Raw genomic sequence first — 17,031 nt, forward strand, 5'->3', positions numbered from 1 at the left:
ACAGGGATCTAAGTAAATGAAGAGCCAAACCAGTAAACACAGAGTGATCCAGTGTAGCAACATCATTGACCTTGTAGCTGTTAATCAGCCACTAACTGATATCACTGAGGACTGTCAAAAGCCAGAAGCCAAGTCCAAGCATTCACCAATGCTGCTGGCAGCTCAGAGGTCAAGGAGGGGGAAATCTCCTCCTAAACTGGGACTTGACAGGGACTAGACTGTACCAGGGAAGCCAGGGCATCTCAGAGGTCACACACACACACACACACACTCCAACTCTAAAACATAAAATAGCCACCTCATCTCAGCTATTCCCCCCCAGCACTCAACTACTATCCAGGTTCATGAACAGTATCTGAAATAGAGGGGGAAACACTACCCATAACATAAACTGTTTCCTAAAAACTGCCAAAGCTATTCACTGAAGTTTACCATGAGAGTCCAAATTGAATATTTCCCCAAATTTTCAAGTTCAGGTTGATTTCAAGGGGAAAAAAAACCATTTTATAGGTGATGACAGTACTTAATTCTAGTTCTAAGCTGAATTTCTTTTTTGATTTTCAAAATGAGCTTTAAACAGTTTTAATTGTTCTAAAACACTCCAGACATAAGAAAAAGGAAAACCATCTCGAATAGAATTTTACAGTTAAGAACACAACTGCATAGTTCATCTAAAACAAAAAGGCTGCAGCCACCCCTAGTCAAGGGGCTTAAGAAAGCTTTGTTCTGGGGTTGGGAGCACCTAATAAAAAAGAGTTGTATGGATCTTTCAATAATAGGCTGGATTTAAGAGGCAAGTAAATTGAAAATTGGTACAAGCTTATCTGAGAGGACAAAAAGGAAGCTAAAAGCACCTAGCACACTTTTGAGATAACCTACTAGTCCAGGCATTGGAGCCATCCATAATGGCCTGTTCCCTATACTATTGGCAATTTAAATTTTCTGCCCAAAACACAGTGGCAAATTTCAGAGGACTTAAATGCCAAAAGCAGTCCTGCAGGACATTTGTGAGCTTTGGGGACTGTTTGTCACACTCTAGGTGACAGCAGGTCCCCACACCCTCTAGTCTTGACCTCAAAGGCCAGGCTACCAATGCTCTTGCAGAGTCTGATCCACATATCCACAGCTGACACCAGACCCAGGATGACCTGGGGGCCCTCTACGTCCCTCAACTTCCTGGAAAGGCCACCAAACCCACTTGGCCCTCTGCTTCTCTCCCGGTCCTATCTATTAGAGCATGTCAAGGGTGGTGGGTTGGTGATTTAAAACTGAAGTCTGAGAAGGCAATGTCTCTCACTTACCCCAAGACTGGAAAGAAGTGAAACCAGAAACCCGAGAGAAGTGAGGAAAGAGGACAGGGAAAGAAATCAGGAAAAGAGATGTGAGGGCAAGTGTACAAAGAGCGGGAACTCAATGAAATGAGACACACAGCAAGGAGAGAGAGCCTGGAAGGGAAGCCTCAGGTTAGAAATGAAGAGGAGGAGAAAAAGGAATGGATTGGCCAGAACGGGGAGAAGAGAAAGGAAAGAAAGGTAAATGTGGTGTACAGTGGGAGGCAAGAAGACAGAAGAGAAAAACGGAGGAAGCCTAGCACGGGGGCATTTGGAAGACAGGGGACATCTGTGGAGGGGGACCTTTGTTTTCTGGGACCCCAGCTCCAGTCCTGCACTTCTTCAGAGAAGCCAAGTCCCATCCTCTACTTCCTATGGACTACAGCTGAGTGAGGGTTCATCATGTGGGAGGTGCTGGGGGGAGACAGGGACTCAGCTACACTTTTCAGGGCCAAGTAGAATTTACAGAGAGACTGACACAGAGACAGATGCAAACAAATCAAGGCAAAGAGCAGGAAACAGACATGCAGATACAAGAGAAACACAACCCCGCCTCCACAGGGCAAACAGAGCAGAGTTTGGAGGAGGGGAGGGCAGGGGAGATGGGTTGAATTGCAGATGCCCCTGGGGCCTTTGTGGCTCTGGTCTGGAAGGGGCTGGACTCCACAGATGCTCCTCAGGCCCTGATAAGGACATGCTGCCCACCAGGGCCCCCCTGTCCACAGCCCCAAAGACCACACCTGGGCATAGCATCTTGGGGAGAGGGTCTGTGCTGACTCAGTGGTAGATTCAACTCCAGGATCCACAGGGTCATTGAAATTCCCCCTATTGACATCAGAGAGGATGAATGGACACACAAACATGCAAACAGGAACACAGGAAAGGCAGGGATGAAATCTCCTTAATGGACTCTCTGACAGACAGGTGCTGGCACACATGGACAGTGGGGCCATGTATACAGACATAGTTAAACCAGACAGATAGTGCCTTGCACTTGTGTGCAGCCACCCAGATGTCTGCTGCCCACTCTCTGGAATCTGAGTCCCCCTCTCTCCCCTTCTGTGAATCCTCAAAAGACTGCCTCCAGCTTTGTCCATGTGAACTTCCTATCAGTCCTTTTGTCTGTCTGACCTCAAGATCATACTCTGTAAAATGGGTATAGCTGAAAGTTTAGGAGACACTCAGGGAGGAGACTGGATATAAAAGTGCTTTATAACTGATAACTATAGCTGGGGGTGGAGGCAACGGAACCCAGAAGCCCATATCCTGGCGATGCCTGCCCCTCCCCCTACACCACCGCCCCACAGAAGCCACCCTCTAGTGGGGGGAGAGGGGAAAGGAGTTGGAGGAAGAAACTGACCAGGGCCAAGAAGGAAGATGAGAAGGTGGGACATGGTCTGAGCCCCTACTAACCAGGCAACTTCTCAGGATCTACTGTGCACCCCTCCACTCAATCTCCAACAAACCGGGGCCTATATTGTGCAAGCAAATAGCTTTGGGCGTCAGAACTAAGGGCACTTCCAGAGAAGGCAGCTCTGGAAGCTAGGCAGGCTGGGGCCAAGCCCCCACCATGCTGCAGGGGAAATTGAAAACGGAAGGAGGGAGCACTTCTCAAGGAGGGGGCAGATGAGAGCTGGGACAAGGAGGGACAGAGACAGGCATTAGCGGTTGGCTAACCCGCACCTGGAAGGAGCTGCCTTCTTCACCCTCATGCACAGTCATGGGACCACCAGTTCTGATGTGATCTCCCCAAGGGCGGGGCACAACCTCTGGGCCGTCAGGCTCTGTGCAGAAGGAGGCAGTGAGCGGATCCCTGCAGGCGAGGATAGAAGCCCAAGGGCAGCCCTCCTCATTTTGTCCTCAAATCGCTCCTTGACTAAGCTAAGGGCTTGGTCACCTCTCAGAGTACTGACCCCAACTCCTTTGCTTTCTGGCTCACTCTGAGAGATCAGAGCCTCCCCTGAGCCGGGCTGAGTCTGCACAGGAGACGGCTGCGGGGGGCGCTGGGGTCACCACGGACTGGAAACCGTTTTGGCATAGGCCCCAAACGGTGAGGAATCGTTTGGGCTGGAATCCGAGAAATCGGCTTCTCTCCACAAATCTCTCCACTGCTTTGGTGGATGATCTCGGACTCGGGAAACTGACACAAAGAGAAACTGACTTGCCCACAGCCAGCCCCGCAGCCTAGATCAGTATTTCCCTGCCTACCAGGCCATTCGGCCCTCCGGGGCAGAAACGGACATATTCGCCCGGGAAGCTCGCCTTCTCTCCAGCCGGGTCTCTGCTGCCTTTGTTAAATAGGGGATCCAAGGCTAAGTAAGCAGGATCCTGGGCTGTCTGAAGCCTTGGGGAGGGCTCCCAGCGCAGAAGCAATTCCCTGACCGGAGGCTCGTGGGGGCCCGAGCTGGGCACCCGGCTGGATGCCGCCGAAGCCTGGCGCCTTGCTCCAGCCCAGCTGTGCAGCGCTCAGAAGGAAAATACGATTCGTTCCACTTGGAATTTCCTCGAAATCTCCGAATCTAATCCGGCGTTAACTCACCGTGAGAGGTGCGCTCATCTCACAGGAGGGTGTGCTAATGGGTGAACTGGCAGATCCCGACGGGTCAGGCAGCCGGCCAGTCTCGCCTGCGCCCAAAATGACCCTTCCCGTCTCCTACACACGCGGTGTCTTTCAGAAGGCGAGGGTGCCTGTATGGTGACTAATTGGCTTCTTCTTCTTGATTTTTTTTTTTTTTAAAGGGAGAAGCCATCATGAGGCAAGCGTCCTGCAGAGGACTTGATAGTGTCTTTAAGGGTCTCTGTATGAACTGGAGGCTTCTAAGCAGAAGCTCAGCTCAGGGACGGCTACTTCGTTGATTTTTCAAATCCCACTCCTCAACTCCAGGATGCCTTTGGAGCTCTGAACCTGGTGTCCTCGCTTAGCTCTCAACCTCTTCCTCCACACATACAAGCACACAGGCACTTTTGGGGCCCCACTTTCCCATCAAGCCCCAGTTTTGATCAGCCCCGCCGCTGAAAAAGGCGCCATCGGGATCGGGGTGTGGGGCGCTGTCTGAGACTCAGACTGACCTCTCCCTGCAACTTCGTACCTTCCAAATGGCCCGGCCCAAAGCCCTCTCCGGGTCCGAGTCAGGAATCTCCCGGCACGCTGAGATGTTGCTGCTGGAGCCCCGGAAAGACTGCAGCTCGCTGCCTACACTACCGGTTGCTGGAGGCGGGATTCCCGGTGCCAGGTGCTCCGGCCGGGTCGACCAGGCGTTTTGCTCCACATCCCCTGCCTGGAAGCCCTGCACTTTGCAAACTTGACTGCGCGTCCACAAAAGTCCTGGGTCCTCCCGTCCTTAGTACCTGCCCCGCGGTCCGGCACCCCCAACCCCGTCCCAGCGGGAGAGTGAGAGAAGCGAGCTCGCCGCCTACTTACTATGCATGGATGCAAACGGGTCGTGCTTACAGTGTATTTCCATCGGGGCGCTCCAGACTGCAGGCCGGCCCACGCTGCCGCCTCCCGGCGCCAAGGGGCTGCCCAGCGTGGCTACGGAGCCGCGCCGCCAGGCCGGGAACTGTGCGAGCTGGGCTCAAAAAGCACTGCTGGAGCTTCTGTTCCTCTCTCAGAGCCGCTCTGCCGGAGATCGCCGAGAGCTGCGCCTTGAGGCGGGAAACGGCGCTAGTACAGTCCGGCTGGGAGCGGTGTGCCCAACTCCTGGTGGCTTCCCTCCCGGGCTGGCTCAGGCGTCGGCTCCGTACCCGGCCCGGGGTAGCTGCGGCCAAGGCGCCCGCAGCTTCGGGGGCATAGTTTAGGGGCCCGCCTCCGGGACGGCCTGGAGCCCCCCCGCCTCCTGTAGGAGCGGCTCTAAGGAGGCCTGTGGGACACACAGCCCTTGGTTTCACTCGGGGGGCAGCGAGGCCCGCGGGCTGCCAGGCTGGTTCCGCGGCCTCGCTGCCTCTGAAGTTTCTCCTCGATCCCTCGGTCTCCACCGAATCCTTTCTCTTTCTGCTTCTTTGAGTCTCTGGGGCTCGGACTTGCCGCTGCAGCTTCTCTCCACCCGGCTCTCCGACGTCTCCGACGAAGTTGCAAAGAACTTCCTCTCTGGCGGCGCTGGGGTCCTGGCGGGTTCTGAGACGCTTACGCCACTGAGGTTGGGGCCAAGACTCTGGAGTCTCCGGGAGCCCGCGGCCCTCACACCCTGGGACCCACTGCCTTCAAAGTTCCCGCGTCCCCTGCTGCTCCTTCATCGCCGGGACCAGGAATGGGGACAACAGCGACGATCTCCTCCTCGCCTGAGTATCTGTCTCGCACCCACCAACTCTTCGAGCTTCCGCTGCCTTCTCTCGGGGGTCTGGTTCGACTGTCTTTCAGTTGCCTCTTCCGGGACGGCCGCCGCGCCTGCCCCAGGCGTAGAGCGAGGGACAGAGAAGAGAGCGAAATGTCCCCTAGACCAAGGCCGCCGGGACTGCCGGTGCAGAGATGCAGCCTCTATCTGCTTTGACTCCCAGCGTTGCCGCCGCAGCCGCAGCCGCCGCCGCCGGCGCTAGCCCTCCGCCTGTTCGGCGCGCACAGTGCGCCACCGCGCCGCCCCGGAGCCGCTTTCAGGACCCGCTGCGTGTGGACAGCGCCGCCCGGGGCTCAGCCTCCCTCCGGGCGGGGGCGGGGGCGGGGCGGGGGCTAACCTGCCAATCACGCTTCATCAAGCCAGTCAGAGCGGTGGCAGCCGGCTCTGACCCGAGACACCACCCCATTGGCTGAGCAACCGGCGGGCTCCGCCTGATTAGCCGATACCTGGGCAATGGGAGAGAATGGGGGGCGGGGCCGAGGCGGCGGCGCCACGTTCATTGACAAACGCGCGGGGCGAAGGCCTAGTGGAGCGCGGACTGGGGGAGGGGGAAGGGGATCAACACAGTGCCTGGAGAGTCCAGCTGCAGGTCCAGCAGGAGCCTGGCCTCCTCTCCTCGGCATTGGGACCCAGGGATGCCCTGAGGGATTAAGGGCAGCCGAGGCGGGGATGGGGGGTGGGGAATGAGGGTGGGGAAACAGTCTCTAGAAAACGCGCGCGCGCGCGCGCGCGCGCTCTCACACACACACACACACACACACACACACACACACAACGGATGTTGGAGGAAAACAAGGAGCTCAATAGAGATCAGGCTTTCAATCTAAGCACCATCAGACTCGCGATGGAAACGTAGTGTGTGCACATCTGCTCCGTTCTGACCTCAGTTTCCTCATCTATAAAATGGGCAGAATTGGCTTACCTAGTTTTTAATGAAGGCTCCTTCCAGCGGAAATATTTCATAGTTTTATCAAGCGCCAACTAAGCTGACGCTGCCGCCTCCTTGTCCACCGTCCTCCCCTGCTCTAACTCAAGGGCCCCCAGTTCTGAGCTAACCGTAGGCAGAGACATAGAAGGGGAAAATCTCACAGTCCTTTAAAGTTAGTAACCAGGGTGCTCCTGGGGGAGAGGTCTATCTGAGGCTTTGGACCAGGTTGCCGAAGCACTGAGCCGTGAGCCCCTCTTTCCAGCCTCAGACCAGGAGCTGTCAGACACTTTGGGGGCTAGTGATATGCGCAGCTGAAGGCTTCAGTCTGCAGGGGTAATTCTGCATCCGGAGCAAGGCCTCTTGGGAACTGAATGAATCCAGTACCGGCCAGTGCTAATGAGAGTCCCTGAAGCGGGCGGGCGCATTCAATCTGCAGGGGCCACGCAGAGCTGCACTAAGGGTGCTACTGTGCTGCAGCTCTGTCATCGAGAAAACCCAGCTTTTCCTCTCCTGGGTAAGTTCTTGTCGCTTTTAAGACAAAATGAGTGGATTTCTATCAGGGCTCGTTTGGTCCAGAAGGGCAGGGTCTTTGGCCAAAGAGATTCAGTTTCTCAGGCATGTCAGGCTCTGGAACCACAATCAAAGGAACTGGACGACAGCCATTCTACACCCAGGAGGCAACAGTTCTGTGAGCGCCTATGTGCGCCTGAACCCAGCCCTGGAATAGTAACTGAAGGCTCCCCTGTCCCAGCAACTCATGGGAGTTGTCCAAGACCCACCGTTTCGAATTCATAAGTGATGATCTTCTAATATTAAACATAAATCCACCAAAGCAAGGGCTCTGAGATGCCTGCTCTGGACCTGGGCTTGTAAGGAGGACAGAGCACGGGTTGACCCCGGGAAGACTCCAGGTTATTCTCTACTTCAGTCTCCCTTCTCTCTACCTCTGTCCAATTTCTCACACTCCTACATGGGATCAGCCCTCGGACCCATCTTCTGTTCCTGCCCCAGATCCAGCTGCCCCTGAATGGTAGATAAGTTTCCGGCGGTGACACCGTCCCCACCCCCTCCAGGGCACAGCTGCGGAAAACAGACCCAGGAAGTCCTCTGCGGGCCCAAGAGGCTGCGTATGCACTGGGGTGGGGTGGCGGTGGGTGTTATCTCTCCTTTGTCTGGAACCCCGCCTGTCCTGATCTTCGACCACACTCCCCTCGCCTTGGAGCAGGAGGATCGCAATGTCGCAGAGGGACGAGGATGGTTGGGGTTCCCGCGTTCATTCCAGCCGGTGGCACTCGATGGATCAAAAGTGGACTAAGAATTCGACGTGGCGGCTCTGCGTTCCCACCGGAGAGGCGGGAGTATGGGGACGCTCAGAGGGTCGCAGCCAGTGACACCTCCACCTCCAGCCCCGCTCTAGTTCAGGCCTAGAAACTCAGATTCTAAAGTCTTAGAGCTAAAAGGGCCCTGAGGCTAGGCTTTCCCCATTTTACAGATATGAAACCTGAGGCCAAGACAGGAGGCTACCTGTACAAGGTCACATAGCAAGTCCGGGGTAGAGCAAAGGCTGTGAACTGGAAACCTCTTTCTCAGAAGGGTTTCTCCAGAGCCACTCTTGGGATGATGGGGCGGTTTTTTTGGGGGGGGTGGGGTTGGAGGGGAAACCCAGCCAGGAATATCCATACACACCGATTTTCCTTCTGATACCAGTGCGGCTTGGACCGAATCCCCCCAAAGCGCTGCCAGCGTTGAATGGAACCACATATATTACTTGAACTGGAATAGGTCGGCTTCCCATTTCACACAGAAGCCTTTCGCCTTCAGGACGGTGTTGGGCAGCCTAACCTGGGCAGCGAGAGCAGCCCCCTTTCTCACGTTGTGGTGCACAGGGCAGAGGGTGTTTCCTTTTGGATATGGGATTATTCACAGCCGCCTGAGCGTGCCGGCCTCCCGGAACTTCTAACTCCAAGAGGCGCCATCAGATAGCCTGGCCACCTAACCCAGTCTTATAGGCCAGCAAATGGCGGCCCAGAGAAGTTACTTGACTATCCGGGATAACACAGCGATTCCTTGACCAAGCCGGGCACCGCGCCTCAGTCCTGCCTCCGAAAGCTCACCAGCCCACGAGTCTGTGTCCAGGAGAGAGAGGCTATCGGGGGTTGGTCTCCACGCCGCTGCGCTGAATGCGGTAGGGTGTCACTGTGCCCAGAAGTCGCGTGCTTTCTTTCCTCGGCTGCGTGACTTTGGGCCGGGCCTTGCCTTAAGCGGCGGAGGCAGGAGACGGGGAAAGGAAACCCCCCGGAAAGAAATTTAATTTGTATAAATGGAATTGCCTTTGAAAGTTTTGTTATTGAAAGAAAGCCCATTGAGAATAATGTTTGAGAAGCCACTTTCAGAGGAATGTCCACCTCCACCTCGGTCTCCATACACAAACCTGGCTTTACTCGGAACACACGCCCTCCTCGCCTCCCCCTCCCTCCCCCTGGGCCAGCCCCTCCTGCGCCCAGTGGCGTCTGGGGGTTGGGGCTGCTACAGTGCTCCCTGGGCCTGAAATTGACTCCCGAAGCCCAAGTCCAGCTCATCTTCCTTCTGGTGCTTTGGATAAAGCGAGGCCTACAGGGCTCAGATTGTTTGCTCAGCTCGAGAAAGCCAGAGAGGCCCTAGCGGTGCTGTCCTAACTTGGTGGGTCCTCTCTCACCCTCATTTTAAAAGCATCACAGAGAGAAAGCAACTGACCCTAAGTTACACAGCTAGTCGGGTCAGAGCCAATTCCTGTATGATTCCTGCGCCTGGATCAGTGGTCTGCTCTGCCTGGCCAAAGTCTGTTTGTAGGAATGGTCGAAGTGGGAGAAAAAAAGGGGAAAATTTAACCAGATTTTTCAATAACTGTGCAAAGTGCCTTTGTCAGGGTTTGTTATCATTACCAGCGCACCTCAAAGGCCAGGGACTCTGGGACTATGTTTATTTCTCCCAAAGGCGTGTCCTGCTTCTCCTAGGGCTCAGCTTCCCCATGTGTCTGAAAAGAATCCCTGAGATGAGACCTCCCAAGCTTCTGAAAGATGAAGATCCATGGTAGAGGATATTATTCCACCAGGCTCATTCTAGAGCTAGGGGAATGGATGCCAACACGCAGGCAGTGTTCAGCCTATCCTGGTCTCCCTGGCCTTGGGACTCCTTAACCCTCACCTCAGCTAATTTGCCTAATTGTCATTTTCCTCCAAGGGAGGCTGTGGGGGGAGGGGTGTGTGGGGGGCTCTATCGCCCTTTCCAGCAAGAATGAGAGGTTTAAGGGCAGAAAAATTACCTTTCAGTCCTACGCCCTCCATACTTCTTTCTGTATGATCTCAAATAAGTCCCTGCTCCTCTCTGGACCTCAGTTTTTCCTTTTTTGGTACCACAAGGAAGAGGCTAGACAAGAATACCCTTAAGTGGCTCCTTGCTCAGGTAGAACCTCACCGACCTTGGGCTTACAGCTAGAATGGCATATATGCCTTCCCCATTATACAGATGGGGAAACTGAGGTCGAACGAAGGAATGGAATACAGTTCTAAAGGAGGGAAAGGGCCATCGAGTGACCCATACAAGGTCCTGAAGTTGGGAGAGGGGAGAGGCCCGAGCGAAAACCCCAAAACCAGACCTGGACGCCCCCATACTGGCCAGTTTCTCAGCTCTCTTTTCTTCCCCGGCCCAGGCTGGTGCAGACAGGCGGAAGTGTAGTGTTACCTGAGATACTGCCCTTTCCCAGGCAGGGCCCTCACCCAACCCGTCGGTGAAGAGGGGGCATGGCTCTCCAGATTTTTAAACTCTGGCCAGCCTAGGGGTCCTCAGCCCCACCCAGGCCCGCCTCGCAAAGGAATGAAATGCTTTATTGATTAAACGATTATTCAGGCGATTGAACTAATCAAAGAGCCCATCGACCGCCATGAATTACAGTCTTCGTAGACAGCTTGTCTGGAGAGGCAGCCGGGCCAGCCATGCAGACCCTCTAGTGGACCCTCACAGGCCTCTGACCCATTCCCAACACACACACACACACACACACACACACCCTAGTCCCCAGTGCAGACACCTCTGGAGTCTCACCTACTAAGGGACCCACTGCGGAGTAGTGGGGGAGTAGGGATGGAGCAGAAGGGGATTCCAGGTTCCCTTTCCTGTGCCTTTACCCTGGGGAATCCTCTTCAATTCCCTGCCTCTTAGATTTCTGCCCTCACTTCTCTTCAGTCATGATTTTGGAAACACATATATGCCTAGGGAGTTGTCCTGGGCTTCAGATACAAGTTCACCCCCCACCTCTCTCTCTGCTTTTTGACCTGTATTTAGGGCTGGGGTGGAGGTGGGTGCTCACAGAACCATATGGATAGGGGAAGGGGAGTTCTGTCAGGACCAGAAGTGTGTTTGGATGGGGGTTTAGCACATTTGCCCATACCTGGCTTTTACCTCAGGGCAGACAGAAGCTTCCTGCTGCCTTCCACCTCCTCTCAGACATAAACACACCCTGCCACCCACTGCCTGGGCCTGTGGGAGGAACACCAGGCTCTGTGCAAGGGAGGCCTCTGTGCATATAGGTTCAGAGCTGGATGCCCCAGTTAGGCACACATGTCCACCTACTTGTGCTCTCCTCCTGGCACCCACAAGATAAAACCTGAGTGCACATGCGCGTTCACACACACACACCAGTGACAGAGGCTGTCTAAGTAAGAGCTAAGGCAGGCTGGGGGTCCCTAGAACTGTCACAACTAGCCTATAGGTAGGCTGCCTCCTCTCACCTGCAAAGGTTGTGTCTGCAACGTGAGACCCTTTTGTACAAATGGTAGGCTCAACAGTACCCACAGAGGGAAGCAGTGTACACCACACAACGAAGGGCTGCACACCTTCACTCCTGTTCTCTCAAAAGAATAGAACCTGAGCCTGACTGATGGCAGACTTAGTACAACAGATCCCCACAGGTCCCAGACCCATCTTTGTGCCTAAAGGCAGGCACTTTTGTGTACATTGGCATGTGCACAGTGAACAGCTGTTGACATCCAAAAATGGAGGGGTCGGTGTAACCATCTTATTCTCACTTCCAGAATCACTTGGGATGTGACGGGGAAACACAATCCCTTAAAGGAGTAGACGTACACTCAGACACTCATCCAAATTATGTATACGCCACTCATAGACACACATTTTGGATACTCAAAAGAACAGTACCCAGGAACAGCAACTCATAAACACATACTAACAGACTCATGAATATAAAGCTACACATACACAGGCATATAGATTCTTCAACACACACTCAACATTTTTGATTATATATATATATATATATATATATTTTATCACAAGCTCATTGTCACTCATGCATACCCTGATCCCCTATGTAAACACACAGACGCAGACAAACTTTCAGACACCCAGTTAAACATCCACATTAAACATTCAGAAATAGGGAAAAATACACACAAACTCGCAAACACTTGGACTGATGCAGAAGTGTGTGAACAGATTGGAGAAAAGAAACGTGCCGCAGACAGTCGCGCAGTCAATCCCTGCGAAATGAGACGCGCCCCCTCCCCCAGGGTCGAAGTGTTTGAGGGCCAGTGCCCGGCTGGGTCTCTGAGTTAGCACGCCTAGAGCCCGTATCGCGGTCCTACCTGTCCTGCCGGTCCGAGGAGTCGGGTAATTTTTCTCTAAATCCATTTTGATTTTTCAGAACTTGATGTAATGGACAGGGAAAAAAAGTTTCCACTTTTTGGTGCTTTTTTTTTTTTTTTTTTTGGGTCTCAGGGGCCGCTCGCAGGTCGGAATAATTCAAGCCTTCCGCTCCCCCGCCGAGCTGGGGTAGCTGATCACTGAGCTGAAACTAAACGTTTTAGGTGGAAAAAAAGCGTCCGAAGGCACCGTGAAATGATTAAGGAACTAAAGAGCTTCTCGCCATGTGAGATCATGTCCTGTTCTCGCCAACATCACAAGATGTCCCCAGACACGCCGCGCCCCCAGCGTGCCTCCCCGCACTGCAGGCCCCGAACTGGGAAAAGGTGTCCGCGCTGTGCGGCCCGGCCTGCTCAGCTGGCCAGACGGGGCGGCCGGGCCGGGCCCGCAGCAGTGCGGGAGGCCGGGAAAGCAGCAATGCTGCCGCCGCGCCGCCCTGGACTTTTATAGGGGGTTGCGGGGGAGGGACGGACGGCTTCAGACGGAGCCGAGCTCTAGCCTGCGTTCTAACGGCAAGGAGCCGACCGCAGGCGAGCCGGGACCCCTGGCGTCGCGACCGCACCTTTTACAAATCCCTGAGTCTGGGTGTCGCGGCCCTCTGCTCTGTGCGCGAGGCCGGTGACCCCTTTAGGTGCAAACCCCGCCACGTAAGAGGGTGCAGGCCGCGTTTTTGTTTTTTAAGAAATTAACCACTCTGCCAAGCAGGTGCAGTTGAAAGGGGTGTAGAGGCAAGCCGTGTTGCCAGGCATAGAGGGGGGCGTTCCAGTTTCCTCAGATTCACCCCTAGGGCGGCGTCCGCCCTCCAGAGCTCTCAGCCACTCCACCCCACCGCAGTCTGCAGCTCTATTATTACTATTGCTGTGTCCCTGACTCCAGGGCAGTGCCAGAACCCTAGAGCGCCCAGGTACCATTCCTGGCCCCAGAGCCTTTCCACACACCATGTCCCATCCTGGCCCCGAGCACAGAGGTTAAGCTGTGAAATGCTGGAGATAAAATCCCGGCCTCCGCTTTGGAGCACCCGGGCTGAGCAGAACCTTCTCAGGAGGTCCTGGAGGTTGGCATGAGTCCCGGACACCTTACCCCGGCCCATAAGTGGAATCCCCTTGCCCTCCAGCCCCGAGACGTTGCGGTGTCCCCGAGCCCCAAGACTTGACTTCAGAGGGGAAATCAGAGAGACCGCGCAGAAGTTTGGCATGTCCAGCCCGCTCTCTTCGGCCCAGGCTCAAGACTTCCCTCCCCTTTCTCCTCCCAAGTTCCGAGTCCAGCTGCTGGGCTTGGCCACTGGAAGCCCGTGGGGCCCCGCTGCGGGGTGGTCGCAGGGGCAAGGTTCTCCAGGGCGGGGGAGAGATCCGCAGGAGGACTCTTGGCCCGCCGGACAATGGCAGTTTCGAAAAGTGAATCGTCCTCAGCGAGAGTGTTGTTTGTTTTTTGGAGGGGGTGGTCACGAGGATGGGCCGCAACCTTGGGGGAAGAGCCCAGAGCTCGAGAAAAGGGGGCGGGGGGCTCGGGAACCGGACATCGCTTATCCACTGAGCCGATTTCGCCACAATCGGAAACTTGGCTGTGGATTCCCCGGCGGCTCCCCCCCCCCCCAACAAGTAGTCTGCGCAGTCCCGCTGCGCCGCCTCTTCCTGCAGCCTACACGTCCGGGTCCCTGCTCCGGCGACTTGATTTTTGGCCCTCTCCAAGCACTCGACTATCCCTCCGCAACCGGGCCCCAGCCCTTGCTTCCCGCCCTCCCGCCTAGACCGCGCGGGGAGGCTGCGCAGAGGAGGAGCGGCCTGTCCGCGCCTAGAGATCAAAAAGCCCTCCCGGAATTGACATTTCATCCCGGGCTGGGGACGGGAGTTGTTTGGGGTTTTTGTTTTGTTTTTCTTTTCTATTTAGAGGGTTTCTTTTTGTTTTTGTTTGTTTTCGTTATCCATGTGAGTGTTTTGTTTCGGGTGTTTAGCGTGTTGGTTGTTCGTGGATTTCATTTTAGCGGGTTTTGCTCTGTGAGTCTTGGTCTTTTCTGTCTTGTGTTTTGATTTTGTGTGCGTGTTGTACTTTGTCCTTGTAGGCTTTTTGTGTGTCGTTTGGAAGGCTGTTCTTTCTGCGTGGTGTTTTGATGTGTTTTGATTTTGTACTAGTGGGTGTCGTTTGTGTGTTTTGAGTTATGTGGATTTTGTGTATGTATGGGTTTTGTTTTCTTCGATTTTGATTTTGCTTTTATGAGCAGTGCGTTTGATGAGGGTTTTGGTTTATGTTTTCGTGTGTTGGCTTTAGTTTTTGTGTTTGTGGGATGCTTTGGTGAGTTTTGCGTGTGTGTTTGGCTTTGTGGGGCTTTTGGATTAGGGAGGGGACACCGGCCACTTCTTCATTCTTGTCCGCACCCAGGAAGGGCAGAGGATTAGGCCAGCACCAGGACCCGTGGACTCGCGGTGCTCGGAAATACCTGACCCCTGCGCGGCCGAGTCGTACTCTGGGCGCTCCAGACCAACGCGAAACAAATACGTGTTCCCGAGGGGGCGCCCGCCCTTACTCATAACCCCGCCGGTCGTGTGGCGCCAGTGCCCAGAATTCACAGAGCACCCCCTCGCGGGGTATCCAGGCCCAACCGTCATCCCCTTGCCCACCCTGCCCGCTGTGGGTTGACCTCCCCTTGCGCCTGGCCAGCGTGCTTCGGACCTCCCGGACTCCCGCAGCGTTGGACCGAGGGGCTGCTCCCTGATGCAGAGAAGGTGGCGAACCTCTTCGGGGGACCCGGAATTGATGCTGCGACCTTAGAGATACTGGGCAAGGGGCTATGGACGCATAGAGTCTAGGCGCAGATCGGCATTGGAACCCCCGAAAAATCCCCCGTCTCACTTGGCCGCAGCCCTAGAATCCTAGAAACCCACCTCTGCTCAGCTTTCGGTTTGGAGAACTTGCCCTAGTTTGCAACCATCGACATACAAATCCACCCTCGAACATACGCATACACAGCTAGAGAGCGAGAGCGAGCGACCCGGCGCTTTGATAGCAGCGGCCTGCGTGGCTGAACCAGCGCTGGCACCGCTTCAAGGGGAAGACGAAGTGAGGTGACCGGAAATGTCCCAAGGACAGAATAAGGCCTTTTTTTTTTTCCTGTCCACGTTGCCGGAACTTCTCCAACCTCGATACACGTGGATTTGTTTAATGCTACACCGGGGAGAAAAAGAGAGGCAAATTCAGAGAGGCAGAGAGACATGCTGGCTAAAAAGGCGAGGCAGTGCGGGGAGAATCTATAGAGAAAGAAATATGGAGAGGGAGAGAAAAGACTGTGAGGAAAGGCAGACTGGAGACCCAGGAAAGGGGCTGGTGAGGAGGCTCCTCCAAGGCCCCCGCGCGCTCTGGCCTTCTGTGAGAGGGAGAAAGCAGAAACCGAGAACAGAGAGTGACAGGAAAAGAAAAGAGTCGCAGAAGGGGTTGGCCTAGGCACGCTGCGAGCTTCTCTCCAGCTAAGACGCTGCAGTCCAGGATTGGGGAGGCCGACGTCGGGAGACGAGGAGCCTAGGTCGGGCTCTGCTATTCAGCCAGGAAACACCCGAAGACTCCAGGGTTTGTGGAGCCGAGACTGAGGCTCGATTTCGGCCCGGCGCCACCCCGAGACCCCCAGCCCGGAATCCAGCAAAGATTGGACCACCGCGGTCCGCCGCTGGGCCTCCCTCTGTGCGAGCCCTGGGAGAGGCAGCGGGGGAACGACTCCGGCCCTGTGGCTCTGGGATAGAGCCTGCTCTGAGGGCGGGTGGGAACCGACGTCCAGGCAAGTAGCTAAGAAGAGGCCCCGCCCTAAAGCTGGGGGCCCAGTTCTGGGAGGGCTGAGGCCGCAGCTGGACTCGCAGGATTTGGGGTCCGCGCAGCGCACACGTGGCACCGCACCTTCCGCTGGAGGCGCCGCGAAAGCCCAGCCCCGCCCCGCTGCGTTTGCTGGGTCTGGATGGTGTCAGGACTGAGGGTGGACGCCGAGTCCCGGCGAGTAGGTTCCTCAAGGCCTAAGCTTGGGGCTTGCCGGGGGGCGGCGCCCGTGTGGATGGGGGCACCTCTCCACTGGCAACTCCCGGGGAACAGAGCGCAAAACGCGCGCAACGCAGGCCAGCCGCCGCCGCCGCAGGTTTTCAAGCGGCGCCCGCGGTGGAAAGGGGCTGAGGAATGGTTTGGATAGAAGCACCCATTTCTGCTGGCATTGGGGTCCTCTGCACATAAAGGACTTCGAGCTTCTGGCTGCTGGCTTGCTGGGACACCATGTGCTAGCGGCTGGCCCCCCAGCAACACAGGGGTAGTGCTGGAAAACACGATGGGGCTGTGTTCGGGCAATCTGATGCTCATGGTGGGTTATTGCTACTGTTGTTTACTGCCTTTCTTGCTTTAATTAAAAGTATTATTGAGAGACGCCTCAAACAGCGCAGAGACTCGGGTCATTTGGATGGGTTAATTTCAACTCAAATCCAGTAATTCGATTCAGCTCCACGACTGGTTTCCAGCGCAAGGTACACACGGCAAACGTCAAGTGTCTGCCGTATACAGGGACGCGATTTGAAGGCAACTCGAGGAGAATTTTGAGATAAAATTCACTATCCTGTAGTTACATTCGCAATATATGAATATGGAAAATAGGGAGTCAGTTGTATTTAAAATTGGCCAACATATCCCAGCAATCCACTATTACCTAAGAATCCAAAACGGGGCATTGAAAAGATTTACTGGCCCTCTGATTATTTAACATTGAAAACAGTGTAAATCCGTT

General features: G+C 55.1%; 1 protein-coding gene across 8 annotated transcripts in view; it reads right to left on the reverse strand.

The window, feature by feature from the left end:
- PAX5 (paired box 5) overlaps positions 1 to 12,275 on the reverse strand; it is a gene marked incomplete at both ends in the record, with an annotated part of 186,992 nt that extends 174,717 nt beyond the window's left edge. For 7 of the 8 annotated variants that reach the window (XM_082643561.1, XM_082643560.1, XM_082643558.1 and 4 more), the window contains one exon: positions 12,230 to 12,275. In XM_082643561.1, coding sequence (XP_082499687.1) covers positions 12,230 to 12,275 — 46 coding nt within the window. Of the gene's footprint in view, positions 1 to 4,752; positions 4,796 to 12,229 lie in introns of those variants that run through there. The other variant, XM_082643555.1, reaches the window with a different exon arrangement.
- Positions 12,276 to 17,031: the final 4,756 nt, after the last annotated feature.

This window comes from Mesoplodon mirus, assembly GCF_964341445.2.
Source record: "Mesoplodon mirus genome assembly, chromosome: 1".
Lineage (NCBI taxonomy): Eukaryota > Metazoa > Chordata > Mammalia > Artiodactyla > Ziphiidae > Mesoplodon > Mesoplodon mirus.